Source organism: Narcine bancroftii, chromosome 2 (genome assembly GCF_036971445.1).
Source record: "Narcine bancroftii isolate sNarBan1 chromosome 2, sNarBan1.hap1, whole genome shotgun sequence".
Taxonomy (NCBI): domain Eukaryota; kingdom Metazoa; phylum Chordata; class Chondrichthyes; order Torpediniformes; family Narcinidae; genus Narcine; species Narcine bancroftii.
In genome coordinates, this window is record NC_091470.1 from 299,616,805 (window position 1) to 299,639,546 (window position 22,742).

General features: G+C 41.0%; 1 protein-coding gene and 1 long non-coding RNA gene across 2 annotated transcripts in view; one reads left to right on the forward strand and one right to left on the reverse strand.

Annotated features, from left to right (window-relative positions):
* Positions 1-4,929, forward strand: part of LOC138755474 (uncharacterized) — a 43,072-nt gene extending 38,143 nt beyond the window's left edge. The window contains exon 4 of the long non-coding RNA XR_011352321.1: positions 4,658-4,929. This is a non-coding gene — a long non-coding RNA (uncharacterized lncRNA). The remainder of the gene's footprint in view (positions 1-4,657) is intronic.
* Positions 4,930-16,723: 11,794 nt separating this feature from the next.
* LOC138755473 (nucleophosmin-like) lies at positions 16,724-17,789 on the reverse strand. The gene has a single exon (XM_069921486.1). The coding sequence runs from the start codon at positions 17,751-17,753 to the stop codon at positions 16,809-16,811; it is 945 nt and encodes a 314-aa protein (XP_069777587.1). The 5' UTR covers positions 17,754-17,789; the 3' UTR covers positions 16,724-16,808.
* Positions 17,790-22,742: the final 4,953 nt, after the last annotated feature.

The window sequence follows — 22,742 nt, forward strand, 5'->3', positions numbered from 1 at the left end:
ATGCAATCATAAATTTACAGTCTATCCTGTGTGGAACAATACTTTCTTTATTGCTGCATAACCCAGACAGTTCTCAAGCATGAATTCAGCGTAGCAAAAGCACATAGAATGTCCCAATCTAATTTTATGTAAATTGTTCTTTAGAAGTTGAGAGACACTTTTTTTAACAACACTGTTCCTTTCTTATTGGAAGTGTTACCATGTTGTTTATCTGCAAAAACAATGAAGTATCTCAAGTGTTTTCTATAGGCGGCTTTATGGATTGTTCCTAGGTGAGACTTCAATCAACCTTTAATCTAGGGAATGGTATCAAGGGTTAATTTCCATCTCATTAAATATGCTTAGCCCCATTGTTTTATACAGTAGTGACCTCCACCAGTTATTATTGACATAAAGTTTGCATAAACACAATGAAAGGATGTATTAGGACCTTGATTTTATTCCTGCAAAATACCCATCCCCAGGTATTTTATTCCTCTTTAAATTGCTTACAGATGAAAGTTTTCATTTTTCTGAAATTTGTCATTAGTACTCATTAAAGCATCTGGAATTTTTTTAGATGGGGCTTCAAAACGTAATGAAATTGGGCACAGATTGCACAGATTCAGATTTAGTTGAAATATTAAGTCTGATTTTTTTTCCATTTACACTACCTAACTTGCCAAAATAATAATCTCTGACTGCTTTTCAGAATCAGGATTTATTTTCATGAACAAGTCATGATTTTCAGTGTTTTAACCATATAACCATATAACAATTTACGGAGCGGAAACAGGCCATGTTGGCCTTTCAAGTCCACACCGGTTCACTGATTGCAGCAGCATCGTCAAGTAAACATACATATTATAACCATCTTATGACATTACCATAAAAAAAATAAAAATAACAATAACAGTGTACTAAAAGTAAGACAGAGTCTTTGGTTTATTGATTATTCAAGAATCTAATGGCAGCGGGGAAGAAGCTGTCCTTGTGCCGCTAAGAGCTGCTCTTCAGGCACCTGTACCTTTTGTCCCGGGTGGCAGCAGAGTGAAGAAGGCATGGCCTGGGTGCTGGGGCTCTTTGAAGATAGAGCATGCTTTTTTAAGACAGTCCTCGACAGTCCAACTTTAACAACCCTCTGGAAGTTTATTCTTGTCTTGAGAATTGGTGCCTCCATACCAGGCAGTGATGCAATCAGCCAGAATGCTCTCCACGGTACATCTGTAGAAGTTTACGAGAGTCTTTGGTGACATACTGAACTGCCTCAGACACCCTCAAAGTATAACTAACTAAGTTATATGCTGACTAAGCATGTGTTGATGATCAGTGAGGAGGAGATGTTGTTTCCAGTTCATAATGACAGTGGTCTTGCAATGAGATAGTCAAGAATTCATTTGCGGGGGAGGGGGGGATTGCTGTATAGAAGCCAAGAGTTTGTGGCTTCTTGAATAGCACTGAAGGAATAATGGGATTGAAGGCCAAGCTTTAGTCTATGAAAAGCAACCGTATGTGTGAATTGCTGTTTTTGAAGTGATCCAGGGCTCAGTGGAGAGCCAGCAATATTGCACCTACTGTGGAGCAATTGTGACAATAGGTGAATTGCAGTGGGTCCAGATCTTTACTTAGGTATATATTAATTCTGGCCATGACCAGCCTCTTGAAGCATTTCATTCCAGTAAAAGTTAGTGATACTGGACAGTAGTCGTTGAGGCAGCCCACACTACTCCTCTTAGGTACTGGGATGAATGATGCCCTTTTGAAATTGATGGGAACCTCTAACTGCCAAAATGAGAGGTTGAAAATGTCTGTGAACACTCAAGCTAGTTGGATGGTGCAGATTTTCAGTATCCTGCCAGATATGCTGTCAGGCCCTGATGGCTTGTAAGGGTTCACCCTCTTGAATGATGTTCTGATGCCACAGGATCCTCAGCCTTTTCAAGGATTCTAATAGGCATTTTTTTGTTCTTCTTCTCAAAGCAGGCATAGAAGGTGTTCAGCTCATTGGGTACTGAGGCATCGCAACCTTCGCTTTTAGGCTGTAATGGCCTGCACTTCCTGCCATAGCTGGTATGTATCTGTCTCTGTCACTAGTTTCCTCCAGAATTGCCACTTTGCTTTGGAGATGGCCTTCCGAGGGTCATACCTGGACTTTTAAAAAAATTTCAATCCCCAGCCTTAAACGGTCTTCTTCTTGCCTTCAGCAGGTTTTGAATTCCCTGATTCATCCAGGACGTCTGGTTGGGGAACACTTGGTATTTGCGCATGGCCACACATCCATCCACGCAGGTCTTGATGAAGTCTGGGACCCCTGCTGCATATTCATTCAAGTCAATGGATGTTTTTGCACATGTTCCAGTCCACTGATTCAAAGCAGTCCTGCAGATGCTCCTACGCCTCCCTCGACCACACCTCTGCCATCTTCATTACTGGTGCTGTGGTCTTCAGTCTCTGCTTGCACGCTGGGAGTAGAAGTACAGCCAGGTGATCAGACTTGCTGAAGTGCGGTCGTGGTATGGCATTTGCACGGTTTTGAGGAAAAGGCAAGGATGTGAATTTAACTGGTTTGACAGGCAGCACTTCTTTCAGGGCACTTATGAATGGCTTGCAGCTCAAACAATTTTGATCACCAATCTAAGTTCACCCTTAAAGACCGATAGCTAGAAATCAACAACTGGATGACACAGGCCAGGCATCATCCAGCATCATTCATTCAGGTGCCTTGCCATTCGGTGTGGGTGATCACGTCTCTCCATCCATCACTCTATCTGACCCTCCAAATGGTAGTTGTTGCCTCCCCTTTTCTCCGTCAGTGAAGGCTCCATCCAACATCTTTCTTTGGCTTGGCTTCGCGGACGAAGATTTATGGAGGGGGTAAAAGTCCACGTCAGCTGCAGGCTCGTTTGTGGCTGACAAGTCCGATGCGGGACAGGCAGACACAGTTGCAGCGGCTGCAGGGGAAAATTGGTTGGTTGGGGTTGGGTGTTGGGTTTTTCCTCCTTTGCCTTTTGTCAGTGAGGTGGGCTCTGCGGTCTTCTTCAAAGGAGGTTGCTGCCCGCCAAACTGTGAGGCGCCAAGATGCACGGTTTGAGGCGTTATCAGCCCACTGGCGGTGGTCAATGTGACAGGCACCAAGAGATTTCTTTAGGCAGTCCTTGTACCTTTTCTTTGGTGCACCTCTGTCACGGTGGCCAGTGGAGAGCTCGCCATATAACACGATCTTGGGAAGGCGATGGTCCTCCATTCTGGAGACGTGACCCACCCAGCGCAGCTGGATCTTCAGCAGCGTGGACTCAATGCTGTCGACCTCTGCCATCTCGAGTACTTCGACGTTAGGGATGAAAGCGCTCCAATGGATGTTGAGGATGGAGCGGAGACAACGCTGGTGGAAGCGTTCTAGGAGCCGTAGGTGATGCCGGTAGAGGACCCATGATTCGGAGCCGAACAGGAGTGTGGGTATGACAACGGCTCTGTATACGCTTATCTTTGTGAGGTTTTTCAGTTGGTTGTTTTTCCAGACTCTTTTGTGTAGTCTTCCAAAGGCGCTATTTGCCTTGGCGAGTCTGTTGTCTATCTCATTGTCGATCCTTGCATCTGATGAAATGGTGCAGCCGAGATAGGTAAACTGGTTGACCGTTTTGAGTTTTGTGTGCCCGATGGAGATGTGGGGGGGCTGGTAGTCATGGTGGGGAGCTGGCTGATGGAGGACCTCAGTTTTCTTCAGGCTGACTTCCAGGCCAAACATTTTGGCAGTTTCCGCAAAGCAGGACGTCAAGCGCTGAAGAGCTGGCTCTGAATGGGCAACTAAAGCGGCATCGTCTGCAAAGAGTAGTTCACGGACAAGTTTCTCTTGTGTCTTGGTGTGAGCTTGCAGGCGCCTCAGATTGAAGAGACTGCCATCCGTGCAGTACCGGATGTAAACAGCGTCTTCATTGTTGGGGTCTTTCATGGCTTGGTTCAGCATCATGCTGAAGAAGATTGAAAAGAGGGTTGGTGCGAGAACACAGCCTTGCTTCACGCCATTGTTAATGGAGAAGGGTTCAGAGAGCTCATTGCTGTATCTGACCCGACCTTGTTGGTTTTCGTGCAGTTGGATAATCATGTTGAGGAACTTTGGGGGACATCCGATGCACTCTAGTATTTGCCAAAGCCCTTTCCTGTTCACGGTGTCGAAGGCTACAAATAAAAGCAGGATTCTAATAGAGTGAACTCAGAAAATGATTCTGTCATCTGTTAATTACCATAGTAACTTTTTTATTTTATATTAGTCTACAAGGATTAAATTTTGGCACAGACATTTTCTTGACTGGAAAGTTCAAATAAGCCCATTGATTAGGCGTTTTGCAATGACATTATCGACTTTGTTCTTTGTCACAGGCTTCAATTGTAAATTTAATGCCTCTTTTACTTAATTGGAGGCAAATCTTTAATGGAGTTCAAGTCTCCTCCTCAGGGTGTGTTGTTTCCTTACATATTTAATCAGAGGAAGAAGCTGAAATGAGTCATTTGGACGCCTTGCCTTTGGCTATCATATGGGGATAGCAAGTGTTACTTTGTTTATCCACTCCCTTGGGCAGAGGGAGAAAGTCAACGTAAATGCATGTTAAACTGTCATCGCACCAACAGCTCACACACTGGCCACATAATTGCTAATGACATATGAATTCTATTTTTCCAGATTTCCCTTCCTGTCACTTCAGAAGAAAAATAAACCCCAGCTGCATTGCAACAAACATTCAGGAAAAATAACAGAACTTGTACATTGCCGATCGAACATCAAGCAGAGGAATTTTTAAAGAAAGTGGTCAGAAAAAAAATGAGTAAAGCTGTCCATGAGTTTACAACAAGTATAAGTGCCAACATTTTTAAAGAAAAAATTCTGGAATATTATCAAGATAAGTTTTACATTGTGGCAATCACTCAGACCTCATAAAGATTACCTTACCAAAATTCTGTAGCAACCGAAGCTTTGTTACCTTCAAACCAAATATTTAATGTCCACACATTAAATACGAGTCATGTGAAGTGCAAATTAATTTAACATAAGGTGATGGTCAGTCTGCACTTGGAGTATAGCAGTTCTGCTTACTCAGCTATAGAAAAAAATGTAATTAAATTGGAAAGGCAACAGAACAGATACACATGAATGTTACCAGAACCCTGGTAGTTTGAATTTTAAGGAAGAGGCTGAACAAGGCTGGGATATTTTCTCCTTGGAGTGTAGGTGTCCAGATGTTTGTTGAGGTTCTTAGCATCTCAAAGCATTTCATCACAGTAGAAGCTAGTATTACTGGGCAATAGGCATTGAGGCAACTCGCACTACTCTTTTTAAAAAAATATTTTTCACACTATGAACCATACTGACCAAAATACACACAAACATTTCCCTCTTGAATAGACAGTGTCATTTTCTCCCCTTTCCCCCCTCCCTCCTTCAAACCCATTAAACGTTCAACATACACAATACAATAAGCCCATTAAACAATGTCATCACCTAATGAAAATAAACAAGAAATTTGTGTCTTCTACTTTTACACACTTCATTTCGTCTTCTTCTCCTTCTGTCATTTGAGGCGGTGGAGGTCCGCGGTAGGACTTCTCTGTTGTGTTCCATGCGCGGTTCCCAAATTTGTCACACTACTCTTCTTGAAGCACGTGGGAACCTCTGCAGCAATGAGAGGTCGAAAATGTCCATGAACTCTCCGCCTAGTTGGTTGGAGCAGATTTTCAGTACCCTGCCAGGTATGCCATCAGGCCCTGACACCTTCAGATCAATATATCACAGGCAAAACTCTCCCCACCATCGAGAACATCTACATGGAACACTGGCATCAGAGAGCAGCAGCACTCATCAAGGATCCAAACCACCCAGTACATGCTTTGTTCTCAAACAGCCATCAGAAAAGAGGTATATGTGCCACTGGACTCATATCACCAGGTTCAGGAACAGTTGCTACCCCTCAACTATAAGACTGCTAACCAACAGACTCAACCAGAGACTCATTTAATGACACTTAATTTGTACATTATATATTACTGATTTTTTTTTTCTGGTGGCTATAAAGCATCCTATAGGAGGTCAGTACAGGGGGTGATTAAAACTGCTGAGAACATTACTGGGGTCTCTTCCGCACCCTCCACCCACCATTGACAACATCAGAGGGAGCCATGCTTGAAAAGGGCTCAGAGAATTGTCAAGGACCATTACCATGTCACCGAATGTTGCATTAAAATACATTTGTTGAGCATGACAAAATCTTTGGTGAAAATTAATTAATGCGATTAGCATTATATGTGTGCAATGAACTGGAATTCACTGTCTATGTATTGTTCAGATAGCTGGCTCCACCCTCACCTGAGGACTATTGTGTCTACTGGCCATTGATTGTAAGCTATTAGAAACATGTTGTATTCCTCACTTGACTCTGAGTGCACTCAGTCGTGCTGCAATTTTAATAGCTTTGAAGCAGGATGAAAGCCCTGTTGAAGCCAGGCATGCTCCAGGTAAACTCTCTGTCCCCAAAGGCCTGGAGTGCTTCCAGTCCTACCTGACGGCCACGCAAGATGTCTTCAACTCTGATAGTCTCCGGAGATTGGCCTTTCTCTCTCAAGTTGGCCCCAAAGGGTTCACTGTCATCAGAGACAGTGCTATCAACAAGTCAGCCTTAGAAGGCTTAAAGGCCCATTTCATGAGGCCCCAGAATGATGTGCTGGTGAGATACTGACTCTCTCAACATCAGCAGCATTCGGGTGAGTTGCTGGGCCACTATATTCTTGAACTGTGGGATCTGACCAGAAAATGCCAGTACCGAGTGCCCATGGACTAGATGAGAGAGGACAAGCAAATCCAGAACACCCTCATGGCAGGAGTGAGGTCGAGGTATGTGAGGCAGTGACTGCTGGAGTTGGGGAAGAAAGACTTCCCCGGAGCTGGCAAAAGCACTCAAGCAGGCCCATATGGGAGCTGTCAACCTTATGGGCAAAAGTGGCACCCTTTCAGAGGATCAGGTTATTGGGGTGCCTGTGAACCCCGCAGCCCCAACACCGACCTCCGTGGCCACATATGACCGGGGATGCTAAGTCTGTGGACAGGCACAGCACCCCCGCACCAAATGCCCAAAGAAGGACATTGTGTGCACAGGAAGTGGTAAGCGAGGGCACTGGGTGAAGGTCTCCCAGGCTAAAAGGAACCCAAAAAGGGCAACCATGTGTGCATCCCCTGAATCATCGCTCGAGCCGTGCCCAAGTCCTGAAGGACTGGCCCAGCCTCTCCATGCTATTCGCTGCCAGTGTCTTGCTGCACCTCATGGCAGGACCCACCACCAAAAGTGAAGCATCGCAGGAAGCTACAGCAGCCATCTTGCCATTCCTCATGGTCAACACCATCTTGTCTGCCCGTGGGCCAAGAGGAGAGAGTCAACGTCACAATGGGGAGCAACAGGGTTTCCGGAGCACTGGCATCGGTCATCCTGGATCAGGCAAGACCTCACCAATTAAATAACTCGACAATGAAGGTGAGACTAAACGGGCATTTGACTGATTGCTTAGTAGACACTAGCTCTACTGAGACAGTTCTGTGGTACAACTTAAGAGTGTACTCGATGGATTATTGTATTTTCCTAGCTTCACACATGCACTCTGCGACAATCCAGGGGTATTGTATACCACATCTAACTTTAAAAGGCGGAGAAATCTTGTAAGTTGCGATTGTATGTACTGAAGGATTTGTGTGCTCCGGTGTTGCTGGGCTGGACTTACTGTGTCACCTTAAAAGCGTGACCATGGAGTATTCTGGCCCACTCCCTCCAATCACAGTGTGGAATGGAGGGTCCCAAAGCTGGACTCCACATGCGGTCTCTCCACCCTAAATATTGATCCCCTCTCCCACTGTTTCCAAACCTGACTCCCAATTGCAAACCAATAGCCACAAAGAGCAGACGATACAGTGCTGAGGATCAGGAATTTATCAGAGCCAAGACCCAGTGGCTGCTCAAAGAAAACATAATTGAGCCAAGCAACAGCCCATGGAGAGCCCAGGTGGTAGTCGTGAAAGGGGAATAAAAGTCCAGACTAGTGATTGACTACAACCAAACAATTAATCATTTCACACTCCTGAATGCGTAACCCCACCTCCCTCGAATTTTGAACATGGTAAATGAAATTGCACAGTATCAGATCTTTTCAACCATTGACCTGAAAGCTGCATACCACCATTTACCAATCTGTTCTGAGGACCGCCCCTACACAGCATTTGAGGCACATGGATGGCTCTATCAGTTCTGGAAGGTCCTTTTGATCTCACCAATGGGGTCTCAGTCTTCCAGAGACAGATGAAGAAAATGGTCCACAAGTACGGGTTGAAGGCCATCTTCCCTTATCTCATCAATGTCACTATCTGTAGACACTCTCTGGGAAGACAATGACATCAACTTCCATAGGTTTATTCATACGGTCAAGGCCCTGAAACTCATGTACAACTCTAGTAAATACGTGTTCTGAACGAAACATCTTGCAATCCTGGGCTACATGGTGGAGAATGGTGTCACTAGCCTTGACTTCAATCGAATGCGCCCTGTTAGACCTCCTGATGCCATGAAAGCCTTAAAGAGATGCCTGGGCTTCTTCTCTTACTGCACCAGTGGGTCCCTCACTACGTGGATAAAGTCTGCCCCCTCTTCCAGTCCACCTCTTTCCCATTGTCGGCCAAAGCCCAGATAGCTTTCAACTACATTTGGAGCTACATTGCAAAGGCCACCATGCATGCACCCTTCCAGGTGGAAAGCAATGCCTCTGACATAGCCCTGGCCATTACCTTAACCAGGTATGCAGACCCAGTTGCCTTTATCTCCTGCACCCTACAAGGCAATGAACCTATCTGTGGAGAAAGAGGCTCAAGCCATTGTTGAGGCCATCAGGCACTGGAGGCACTACCTGGCTGGCAGAAAATTTACACTGCCCACTGACCAGTGATCAGTGACATTTATGTTTAATAATGCAAAAAGGGGAAAAATAAAGAATGATAAGATCGCTAGGTGGAGGATCGAACTCTCTACCTATAATTATGACATAGCATACAGGCCAGGTACTCTCAATGAGCCTCTAGATGCCCCATCAAGAGGAAGTTGTGCCTCTGCACACACCAGCCAGTTGTATTCACTACACGATGAGCTTTGTCACCCAGGTATCATCCACATTGCTCATTTCGTCAAGGCATGTAACCTTCCCTACTCCATCAGGGAAATGACCAGGTCCTGCCAGATCTGTGCGGAGAGCAAGCCACATTTCTATCGCTCCGACAAAGTGCACCTGATAAAGACATCCTGCTCCTTCAAACAAGTCAGTGTCGATTTCAAGGGTCCCCTCCCTTCCATCAATGAAAACATGCACTTTCTCAATGTTATCGACAATTATTCACATTTTCCGTTCACCATCCCCTGCCCAGACATGACGACCACCACGGTCATCAGGGCCTTGCACTCTATTTTTGCTCTGTTCAGGTATCCCAGCTATATTCATAGTGACCTGGGCTCATCATTATGAGCGAAGAGCTACGTCAGTACCTGCTCATAAGGAGCATCGCCTCAAGCAGGACGACGGGATTCAATCGCTGGGGGAATGGGCAAGTTGAAAAAGAGAACGCGACTGTATGGAAGGCCATGAAATTGGCTCTCCGGTCCAAAGGCTTTCTAGGCTCATGCTGCCAAGGTCCTACCCATGGCGCTCCACTCCATAAGGTCGCTCCTCTGCATGGCGACCAACACAACTCCTCACAAGCTTATGTTTACATTCCAGAGGAAATTCACATCTGGGACTATTCTCCCGGCTTGGCCGATGGTACCAGGGCCAGTCCTGCTGAGAAAGCACGTAAGGAGGAACAAGACAGATCCTCGATCAAGAAGGTGCACCTGAGGAGTCACGTGATGGAGTAGTGGCCGGACGGTGAACTCCAGCCCTCTCCAGAAAAGTCGGGAAAAACGAGAGAAAGTACAAAGGCACAGAAATACAAGTTAAAGAAAAGTGAATATAAAGGTGGAAAGAAGATGGAGACAAAAGGAGAAAAATCAAAATCAACGGAAAGAAGAGAGGAAGAGAAGACAACGGAGGAAAAAGGTGAAGGCCTTACCTGTCCGAAGAGGCCCGCTGTGGAGAGAAGACCCCACTACCTCAGGTCGGTAGAAAGAGAACTACAACAATGGCTCACAGAGCCGAGTAAAAGTGCGCAACCGCGCATGCGCGAGGAGTCGCGCATGCGCGATGCGCATACAAAAAAACACACCGACGGGAGGGGGGACCAGCTGGGGAGTCGATCTCCACAGCCGGCAACGACAGCTGCAGAACACCTGCAGCAAGAAGACACCACAGAAGACAATGGAAACAAGAAAGAAGAGGAGGAAAGGGCAGCAAAGAAACAACAGATGGTCAACCTAGAGGAAGAAGAAGAGGAAGAGGAAGAGTACAGGGAAATAGAAGAAGAAAAGATAGGCAAGGTAAAGGAGGTACTTGCTCTTGTTAGAGGATACATGGAGTCATTTAAAGAATGGCAAACACAGGAATTCAATGATTTAAGAAGAAGAATAAACAACACAGAAAAGAAAATAAATAAAATGGATATGACCTTAACAGAAATGGGGAAAAAAATGGACAAGATGGAAGAACGGGCAATAGCAGCAGAAATGGAGGTAGAAGACTTAAAAAAGAAATTGGAGGAATCTAATAAAAAAACTAAAGAGACACAAGAATTACTAGCCCAAAAAATAGATATAATGGAAAATTATAACAGAAGAAATAACATAAAGATAGTGGGCCTTAAGGAAGATGTAGAAGGCAAGAATATGAGGGAGTTTATAAAAGAATGGATCCCTAAGGCCCTAGGATGTCCAGAACTACAGCAAGAAATGGAAATAGAAAGGGCACATAGAGCATTGGCCCCTAAACCACAACCACAACAAAAACCAAGATCTATTGTAGTAAAATTCCTAAGATATACTACAAGAGAAAAGGTGCTGGAGAAGACAATGGAAAAAGTAAGAGAGGGCAACAAACCACTGGAGTATAAAGGGCAAAAAATCTTCATTTATCCAGATATAAGCTTTGAACTCCTAAAGAAGAGAAAAGAGTTCAATGCAGCAAAAGCGATTTTATGGAAGAAAGGATATAAATTTACACTGAAGCATCCTGCGGTATTGAAAATATTTATTCCAGGACAACAAAACAGACTATTCTCGGATCCAGAAGAAGCACGAAAATTTGCAGAACAATTACAAAAATAGACTGAGGGATGAAGACGGGTAATGAGAGCAAAAATTATCACGATTGATATGTATGTGGGTAAAGACAAAAATAGACTGAGGGATGAAGACGGGTAAGGAGGGTAAAAATGACCACGATTGATATGTATGCGGGTAAAGAGGTATAAGAGTGAATAGAGACAACGGGCATATGTGAAAGTATCTGTAATTAGAGGAAAACATAGAAAGTATAGACAAGAATTAATAAGGGAAGGTAATGGAATAGAGAGAATAAGGAGGGAACTAAAAGAGTGACCTTTGTGACATATAAAAAACGAAATCTTTTCTGGGGGGGGCTGGGTGGGGGGAAAAGAGCGGTCACTGCAAAATCAGTTGACGCTTGCGAGTGGATTCGCAAATCCAAATGGAGAGGGGAGATGTGGTTGTCCGACAAGGAATAAAGGGCAACTCAGGAGGGGAAGGGGAGATTGGGGATAAAGAAGATAGAAATAGGAGAATAAGGAAAATGTTGGATGTTGTAGGAATGTTGTCTGGTAAAGAGTTGAAAATAAGAAAACAGAAATGGAAAAGGAGGAAAGGTAATGATGGAAAAACGGAAAGAGAAGATAAACAAAATATAAAATGGCTACGCTGAACTATATGACTCTAAATATTAATGGAATACATAACCAAATTAAAAGGAAGAAACTACTAAATTTACTGAAAAAGGAAAAAATAGATATAGCATTTGTCCAAGAAACACATTTAACTGAATTGGAGCACAAGAAATTAAAGAGAGATTGGGTAGGACATGTAACAGCAGCATCGTATAATTCAAAAGCAAGAGGAGTGGCTATATTAATTAGCAAAAATGTGCCATTTAAAATAGAAGAGGAAATAATAGATCCAGCAGGGAGATATGTTATGATAAAATGTCAGATATATTCAGAGCTTTGGAATCTACTTAATATATATTCACCTAACGAAGAAGATCAAAAGTTTATGCAAGATATCTTTTTGAAGGTAGCTAATACGCAAGGGAACATACTAATAGGAGGGGATTTCAATCTGAATTTGGATCCAAATATGGATAAAACGGGGAAAAAAATTAACAGGAAGAACAAAGTAACCAAATTTATAATTAAATCAATGCAAGAAATGAAACTTGTGGACATATGGAGGAAACAAAACCCAAAAGAAAAGGAATACTCATACTACTCGACTAGACATAAAACATACTCAAGGATAGACCTATTCCTGTTATCAGCCCACATACAAGGGAGAGTTAGGAAAACGGAATATAAAGCTAGACTATTATCGGACCACTCACCCCTGTTATTGGCAATAGAGCTAGAAGACATCCCTCCAAGAATGTATAGATGGAGATTAAACCCCATGCTACTTAAAAGACAGGATTTTAGAGAATTTATTGAAAAACAATTAAAAATGTACTTTGAAGTAAATACGGAATCAGTGGAAGATAAGTTTATACTATGGGACGCAATGAAAGCATTCATTAGAGGGCAAATAATAAGTTATGCAACCAAGATGAAGAAGGACTATAATCAGGAAACAGAGCAGTTGGAAAGGGAAATAATAAACATAGAAAAAAAATTAGCAATAAAGGAAGATACAACCAAAAGAAGAGAATTGGCGGATAAAAAAATAAAATATGAAACATTACAAACATATAAGGTGGAGAAGAATATAATGAAGACAAAACAGAAATATTATGAACTAGGGGAAAAAACACACAAAATCCTAGCATGGCAGCTTAAGACAGAGCAAACTAAGAAAACGGTATTGGCAACAAGGAAAAAAGACAAACAAATTACATATAATCCAAAAGAAATTAAGGAAAACTTCAGAGAATTCTATGAACAATTATACCGAACCGAAAACGAAGGGAAAGAAGGGAAAATAGATGAATTTTTGACTAAAATTGAACTACCAAAACTACAAATAGAGGAACAAAATAAATTAACAGAACCATTTGGAACAGTAGAAATACAAGAGATAATAAAAAATTTACCAAATAATAAGACACCAGGAGAGGATGGACTCCCAATAGAATTCTACAAAACATTTAAAGACCTAATAATACCGCCCCTCCTGGATGTAATCAACCAGATTGATGAGACACAAAACTTACCAGATTCATGTAAAACAGCAATAATTACAGTGATACTAAAACAAGGGAAAGATCCACTCTCACCAGCGTCATATAGACCAATATCTTTGCTAAACACAGATTATAAGATAATAGCTAAACTATTAGCGAACAGATTAGCAGAACAGGTACCGAAAATGGTAAATTTAGACCAAACTGGATTTATCAAAAAAAGACGCACAACAGACAATATTTGTAAATTTATTAACTTAATTCATGCAGTAGAAGGAAATAAAGCACCGGCAGTAGCAGTTGCTTTAGACGCAGAGAAGGCCTTCGACAGAGTAGAATGGAATTACTTGTTCAAAGTATTGCAAAAATTCAGTTTACCGGAGAAGTATATTAATTGGATTAAAGCATTATATAAGGGACCGTTAGCGAAAGTGACAGTAAATGGACATGTATCAAAGCAATTTAACTTAAGCAGGTCAACGCGGCAGGGATGCCCACTATCACCATTATTGTTTGCGCTAGCTATAGAACCACTAGCAGAATCGATAAGAAGAGATAATAATATAAAAGGAATAAAAATAAAAGACAGGGAATATAAAATCAGTCTGTTTGCGGATGATGTGATAGTGTACTTAACAGAACCAGAACTATCAATAAAAGAACTATATAAGAAATTGAAGGAATATGGAGAAGTGTCGGGATACAAGATAAACGTAAATAAAAGTGAAGCAATGCCTATGAATAACGCGGATTTCTCAAAATTTAAGGAGGAATCCCCATTCAGATGGCAAACGCAGGCAATAAGATACCTAGGTGTGCAAATAAACAAAAATCTAGGCCAATTATATAAACTCAATTACAATCCACTAATGAAAAAACTACAGGACGATTTAGAGCATTGGAAAGAGCTACCACTAACACTGATAGGAAGGATAAACTGTATTAAAATGAACATTTTTCCAAGGATACTATACTTATTTCAGGCATTGCCAATACAACTGACAGAAAAATTCTTCAAAGAGTTAAAGAAAATAATAAGGAGATTTTTATGGAGAGGGGGGAAACCGAGGATAGCACTAGACAAATTAACAGAATGGTATAAACAAGGAGGCTTACAATTGCCAAACTTCAAAAATTATTATAGAGCCGCACAATTAAGGTACCTATCAGATTTTTATCAAACAAGGGAAAAACCAGACTGGACGAGACTAGAATTAGATAAAATAGGGGAAAAGATACCTGAACACATATTATATAAATGGGACGAAAAATTGGTACAACATAGAACTTCTCCAGTATTACACCATCTCCTCAATATATGGAAGAAGATACATGTAGAAAGAAATAAAATAAATTACCAAATACCAAAACTAATATTGACGCAAAATAAGCTACTCCCTTTTACAATAGACAACCTTGCCTTTAGAAAATGGGAAAAAAAAGGGATTAAAAGAATAGAAAATTGTTTTTCAGGAAGTAGATTCTTATCCTTTGAACAAATGAGAGATAAGTACAATATAACGGGAGATACAGCGCTGGCATATTACCAACTGAGATCCTACTTGAAAGATAAATTAGGAAGCAACTTGAGTTTACCAGAGGGAAGTAACCTTGAATATGTGATTACAGATACAATGTTAATCAAAAGATTTATAAAAAATATGTATATTAAACTGCAAGAAAAGGAAAATGAGGAAACAAATGGTAAAACTAAACAAAAATGGGAACAAGATTTAAATATAAAGATAAAAAAGGAAACATGGGAGAAGTTATGCTCTGGAACGATGAGAAATACAATAAATACGAGGCTGCGTATGATACAATATAATTGGTTACACAGACTATACATTACACCGCAAAAGTTAAATAAATGGGACCCAACAGTATCTGATAGATGTTTTCGATGTAAAAAAGAAAGGGGAACAACAATTCATGCAATCTGGACATGTGAGAGAGTAGAAAAATTTTGGGATGATCTCAATCAGATATTAAATAAAATAACAGAAAACAATATACCAAAGAATCCAGAGATCTTTCTCCTAAGTAACATAAAAAATAAAGAATTTGGAATTGACTTGGAGGATGCACAAAAAAGATTTGTTAAGATAGCCCTAGCTGTAGCAAAAAAATGTATTATGTCAACCTGGAAATTGGAAGATAATTTGAAAATACAACAATGGTATATAGAAATGAATAAATGTATTCCATTAGAAAAAATAACATATAGTTTAAGAAATAATATTGAAATATTCGAACAAGTATGGGAGCCTTACATTAAATACAATAGCGAAAACCTACCGGGAACAAACATTACCTAAGTTGATGGAAGGAGAAGAGAAGAAAAAAATGGACTCAGTAGAATTTCTGGTGTATTTTTGTTGAATGACAACATTGTCTAACTGAATTAATGCAACCTAGATTGTATAACTAAAATGGATGAGAGGGGGGAGGGATGGGGGGGTGGCTTGGGAGGAGGGAGGGGGGAGGGAGAAAAAGTCACTGTAAATGTGTGGAAAAGAAAAAGTGTATATCATGGCTATTGTGATTTATGGTGTGAAAAATAAAAAATTTAAAAAAAAAAAAAAAAAAAAAAAAAAAAAAAAAAAAAAAAAAAAAGAAGGTGCACCTGCTGCATGCCAACCCAACATATGCCTACGTGACATACCCTGACAGCAGAGAGGACACAGTCTCAATCAGAGACCTGGCATCTTCCAGAACTGAGAGTCTGATGCCTTGTGTGCCAGAAACTTCTGAGTACCCCACTCAGGGTCCCGGAGAACACCTCTCGGGAAGTGGACCAATTCACCCCACGACCTGAGCCGGAGCCCTTGACACCCACAGACTCCGTACCATAGGGGGTCCATGAAGTTCGGGAAGCCCAAAGTCCTCCAGTACTGCAGCACTCAACCAGAATTACCAGACCCCTTGACAGACTTAACTTGCAAATATTTGTAAATTATTCATTTTTTTTAAACAGATGGTCTCTGTTTTTCACCCACATGGCAAATTCTGAAGGAAGGGGTAAATGTTGTGAACTGGAAATCACTGTCTATATATTGTTCAAATGCTTACTCCTCCCCTGGTTCCACCCTCATCTACCCCAATATAAACCCTGTTTTTTCCTCCTTACCTCAGATTCACCCGAGGACTACTGTGTCTACTGGCCATTGATTGTAAGCTATTAAATGCATGTTGTACTCCTCACTTGTCTCTGAGTGCAGTCAGTCACGCTACAATGTGATGGCAACTTATCCAAGTATTTTTGATTACCTGAACAATTCAAATTAAGCAGTGACTTTAACAAAGTAAAATTAGTCAAGATATTGGGAGCAAACAAAAAAGTAACCTGATGGAGAAACTCTGTGGCAGAAGCAACATCAAGAGTATGAAGGAATTCTTTTTTTTTGTAAAAGAAACATTTATTGACTTGAAAGAACAAAATTTCACTGTAATGTCTGAGAACTACTGTTGCCAGTCCTTCATTTCTCCTTCACAGTCTGTCTCCATGCCCAAAGTTCCTTGATGATCTCTGGATCCTCTGTTCTGAAACCATGTTTGATGTAGTTTGAGAACTTTGCCTCCACCCTGGGCAGGCCAGCACCTTTTTCCATTGAAGTCTTCAATTTAGTCTTTATTTCTTCAACAGACAAAGCTGTTTTTGGAGTTTTGGGTGTCTGAGGCTTACTGCTGGGTTTCTTGGTAGATTCTGGTGTTTTTGACTGCTGCTTAGCTGGTGTTGATTTAAGCGTTTTGCCATTTTGGTTGGAAGCTCCCTTCAGGCCTGCCCCCTTCAATCCAGGAGTACCCTTGAGTGGGGTTTTCTTTTTTGGAGGGGTCACCAATGCTACCTCTTCCTCCTCCTCCTCCTCCTCATCTTCCTCATCAAAGTCATCATCATCCTCATCGTCTTCATCCTCATCTTCATCTTCATCATCATCCACCTCCATTTTCATCTTTTTCTGCATAACTTTTGATGCCTCAGGAGCTGCTCGCTTGACTGTTTGCTTTGCTCCAGCATTCTCCAACACACTGTCATCCTCTTCGTCTGATTCCAAATCAGCGATCAGATGCTGTCCACTAATATACACAGGTCCAGCTCCAGATTTTAGTCTGAACGTCACAGGTGGCTCAATTTCAAATCCTCCCAAACTAACCGTAGGCTGCACAGATAACTTCAAAGCTGCTAATGTGATCTTTGTGTTCTTGCCTTCAAAATTCAAACCTTCTGCTTCTACTAAGTGTAAATCATCACTTGCACCTGCACCAAGACAAACCGTCCTCAGCGACAGCTGATGCTCGGCACTATCGTCCGTAACGTCCATTTTAAACTCCTTCGCACCAGCCTTCAGTTCGCAACCAAACAGGAAGGTGCGCGAAGGCAGCGACGCGCTTTCCAGGGCATTGTCTAGATCGTACTCCTCCATCTTGCTCCTGCTGTGGCTTCGGGGATGAGCAATAGTATGAAAGAATTCTTGATGAAGGGTTCAGGCTCAAACTGTTGACGATTCTTTTCCTCCCACTGATCCCACTTGACCTGTTGATTTTCTCCAGCAGATTGTTTTTTTTTGCTCTAGATTTCAGCATCTATGGTCTCTCATGTGATTCAAGGTATTTAATGGGAATCCTACCAAACAAAATTTAACCCTGTGAAACAAAAGAGGGTTCAAAACAATATATAAAAAAATGAAATGATAAACAAAATTAGGGTCAAATGTTTATTAGAGTATCTTAAAGAGTGTTATGGAGTCATCAATTCATACAGCATGGAAACATGCCAGTGAGCTTCATAAGTCCATGAAACACTCGTTTGAAGCAGAAGCACAAAATCTGAAGATGCTGCAATTATAAACAAACATCAAATTGCTGGAGGAACTTAGCAGGTCTGACAGCATCAATGAGTAGAAATTGTCAGTCAGCATTTCAGGCCTGAAACCTTTATTAATATATCCTTTGATAAGCAGTCAAAAAGTTTAGTAACTGTGGAAAGAAGTCAAATGAGATGATACCAGCTCTAACATTCATATTAGTGTTAACTAATATTTATTACTATTAACTAATAAGCCTGTCAGCAGCTATACTTTGTGAGTTGTCTAAGGAGATTTGGTATGGCAGGTGTACCGTGGAGAACATTTTGGCTGGTTGCTTCAATGCCTGGTATGGAGGCAGTGCCTGGTATTGTCTCAGGACAAGAATAAACACTAGAGGGTTGTTAACCCAGCCTGCGACACCACAGGCTCTAGATTTTACTGCATTGAGGACATCTACAAGGCAGTGTTGTAAAAAAGTAGTCTCTATCCTTAAAAGACTCCCCCACCTCTCAGGCCATGCCCTCTTCACTCTGCTACCATCAGAAAAAAGGTACAGGAGTCTAAAGATGGGCACTCAACGGCACAAGGACACCTTCTTCCCTGCTACCATCAGATTCCTGAATAGTCAATGAACCAAAGATACTGCTTTACTTTCCATCCACTATTATTTTCATTTTTTTATATAGTAATGTCATAAATGGCTAAAACATGAATGTTTGCACTACGACGCTGCCGCAAAACACCAAATTTCATGACTTGTAACTGTATATATTTGAAAAGGAAAAAGTATGTATCATGGTTAATGTGGTTATGGTGTGAAAAATAAAAAAAATTTAAAAAAAAAATTTCATGACTTGTTCATGACAATAAATTCTGACTCTGATTTTAACGCCAATCTGAATATTGCTCGGGCCCTTGAAAAGAATTAGATTTGAAAATCTAACTATCAAAAATCTGATTAAAGGTATAAGCCAAAGCAGGCCTCTTCAATGTTCATAAAAAAAATAGTTTGCTTACTAATATGTGAAAAACTAAAATGCTGAAAATGGAAGCCTTTGAAGTTTAAGACAGTTTAGGGAAGAGAAAGTAACTGAGGGCTCTTTCGTGCACAAGAAGCCAAGGTCTCAACTTTCATCTATATTTCCAGAAGATAGGAAAGGCATAGAGCCTGTTATCTGTTAGATGCCTAATTAACACGATGTAAGATAGTGTCAGATGCACTGGATGCAGCATAGCAAACTATTGTTCCATCAAAAATGATTGATGTTAGCCGAAATAAAAAGTTCATATAATATACTTTGACCTCTTGGTTTCAGATTACAGGTGAAAAGTGCTTTGGCCAACTTAATGCCATAAAACAAACCATTCAAGTGCATGTGAACTGGGCAGGTGCTGAAATCCCTTAGAATAGCTGAGAAATAATTCTTTGTAGTTTGCAGGGACAGAAGTGATAAGGAAATTGCCTGCTGAGTTCCAAATTGATGTAGCAATGAAGGCTTAACAGCAATTCAAAGATGATTGTATGGAGATGCTGCTCTATGACATCATTGTTTGGGCTTTGACACAAGAAATTGAATGAACTGTTGATATATAGCTGAGGCACAAGGAAACGTGATCTGTTTTGCTGTAATTATAGCTCTACAGTCATAGAATATGATGATATGTCAACGTATTAACTCACAATGAAAGTGATGGCATGCTCGAGGCATCAGTATTCCCATAATATAATGATACATAAGGTAAAAGCTCATGTTGAAGATCTATAATAGGAAAATATCTTCTGTTGCAAATGCTCAATATATTATTTGTTGATATATTCTTGGTCACTTCCAAATGATGGCTTTGTTTCATTTGGTGACATAAAAATGGATGGAAAGCTTCTGTGCCCAAGTGCTGCACTTAATGTGTCACAAAGGCGCGCTTTTAAAATGTATCTGATTTTGAAATTAGGACAGATAATTTTCTGGCATCTGATTCAGAAATTTCCCTGGATATTGCCTGATGATGGGAATAAACAGTGTCCTCTCAGTCATCTGCTTTACTGAGCTGACAGCAACTGTTGGATCTTTTTCCCAAAAATTAAGCATAAATTAAGCCTGATCTAGCTCTTCACCAGATTAACCCAAATCAGTCCCATTTTCCAACTACTTTCTTACCTTTGCAATAAAATAATAATGAAATATGCCTGTTTTGCAGTATTAATAGTTCTTAAATCATGGAATGTGTTGATAATTCATTACGTTATGTTACTGTTATAGTGTTGACAGAGCTGTTAAAACATCTAATCAATTTCATGCATTCCTGCATTCGGTTCCCCTTTTCTTACAGACAGAGCAAGGATAGAGTAATCCTCAACCTTGCTTTCTATCCCCACCAGTGTCTCCATTTAACAGATGAATCTGTATTTTCGAGCACATTCAACAAGATTCCATCAGCAGACATATTTCCTCCTTGCCTTCCCTTTCAAAATTCTTTGTGACTCCTTGATCTATTCTTCTGTATCCATCAATCACTGCAGCATATCCCCATACCAATCCTAGTTTAATCCTAATGGAGATATCTTCACTGACTTATCCATTGCTCAACCATCTCCTCTGCAACTTTATGCATTTGTTTTGCTCTCTTTTCCAGTTCCAGGAAAGGACATTTCAATAGAAATACAACAGTGTTAAATGATAACTCTGTTTCTCTTTCCATAGTTGCTGCCTGACACATTGAGTTTTTCCAGCACTTTTTGCTTTCCTTTCAGATTTTGAGTATTTGCACATTAAAAAAAAATCACTTACCTCCAATGGAAAAGTCAGTACCCATTCAAGCTCAATGCCTCATCTACTAACCTACAACTACATCACAAAATCCAGTTCCAACAGTCATCAAGTTTGCAGATGACACAATAGTAGTTGCCTCACCACCAACAATGAAGAGTTCCACTACAGAGAAGAAGTGGAAAAATCTCATGATATGATGCAAGAATAACAACCTGAATTTCAGCGTGGTCAAAACAAAAGAGATGATCATGGACTTTAGGAGGACCGGGAATGACCACCCTTCACTGCACATCAATAACTCAGTAGTGGAAAGATTGGAGAGCACCAAGTTCCTTGGAGTTCACTTAACTAGTGACCTACCTTGGACACTCAACATCTCTTCACTTGTCATGAAGGCACAACGTCGACTGCACTTCCTGAGAAGACTGAAGTGGGCAAGGCTACCCGCTACCATGATGTCAACTTTCTACATTAACACTATTTAGAATGTGCTGGGCGGCTGCACCATGGTGTGGTATGGTTGCTTTAGAGAATTGAATCAGAGGTCAATCCACAGGTTCATAAGATTTGTAGAGAGGATCACTGGCATCTCCCCCTCCCCCCCCACCCCCCCCCCCCCCGCAATTGATGTGATCTACCAAGATTGTTGTCTGAAGAGGATGCACAAAATCTTTGAGGACCACATACAACCCTGCACATAGAAACTTTCAGCTACTCCTTTTGGGAAAGAGCCAGCACTGCAAGCAATGAGAATGCAGAATGATCAGAGGTACTGTTCATACTAACCAACTGAATCTCTAATAGACACTAAACAATATTTATTTATTTATTTTTACATATGTATGGATAATGTGTCCTGCAGATGTATTGTTTGTCTCTATGTGTGTTATGTCTAGTGTGTGTCTGCAAGTTTTGCACCAAGGACTGGACAACGCCATTTCGCTGGGTTGTACTTGTGCAATCAGATGATAATAAACTTCAACTTGAACTTGAACGTGAACTTCAATGGACCCATTTGAATTCAAATAGCAAAAGCAATAGTTTGTCACGCTGCTATAGATGGTAAAACACCATGTTTGTAGACTTCATCTCAATATAGAATGAAGCTCATGTGCTCTTTTAATTCAGATTCCTAAGCTTAATTTGATTACTTGCACAATTTCTGTGGAAGATTTACTGACTGATTGCATCACAGCATGGTCTGGGAATTTGAATACACAGGAATGCAGAAGGTATCAAACATAACCAGGCTCCTCACAGGTTCCAACCTCCCGTCCACTGAAAACATCTATATGAGATACTGCCTCAAGAATACAGGCAACACTATAAAGGATTCCCACCGCCCTGGTCACAATCTCTTCTCATGGCTACCTTAGGGGAGAAAGTACAGAAACCTAAAAACCAAAATGTCTAGGTTCAAGAACACTCTCTTTCTAATAGTTATTAAACTCTTGAACCTCCTGTTGATATACTACTCATAGACAGCTCAAACACCACAGACTATTGCAAAGTCACTTTTTTGTGCACTTGGATAATAGTGGATATCATCTATCTGTGATATTTATCATATCTGTATAATTCAATTAAATATACTATTGCAATTGGTTTTTTTAATACAAAGCACCTGTTTTATAGCAGCAAGTAAGAATTTTGGTGCAACTGTACATTGCACAATATATATGAAAATAAATCCACAATTATTATCCAGGATTGCTGCTCACAGACACTGAAACTACAACTTGTGACCTCAGCGTAAGACATTACCTGGTGAACCACAGCTGACAGAATAAGACAAGTATCTCATCCAAAAAATTTCCATGGTCATTTACAACAACAA

What these genes read in the sequence shown, in the direction of transcription:
- LOC138755473 (XM_069921486.1), bottom strand. Translation starts at nt 17,753, where the DNA reads ATGGAGGAGTACGATCTAGACAATGCCCTGGAAAGCGCGTCGCTGCCT.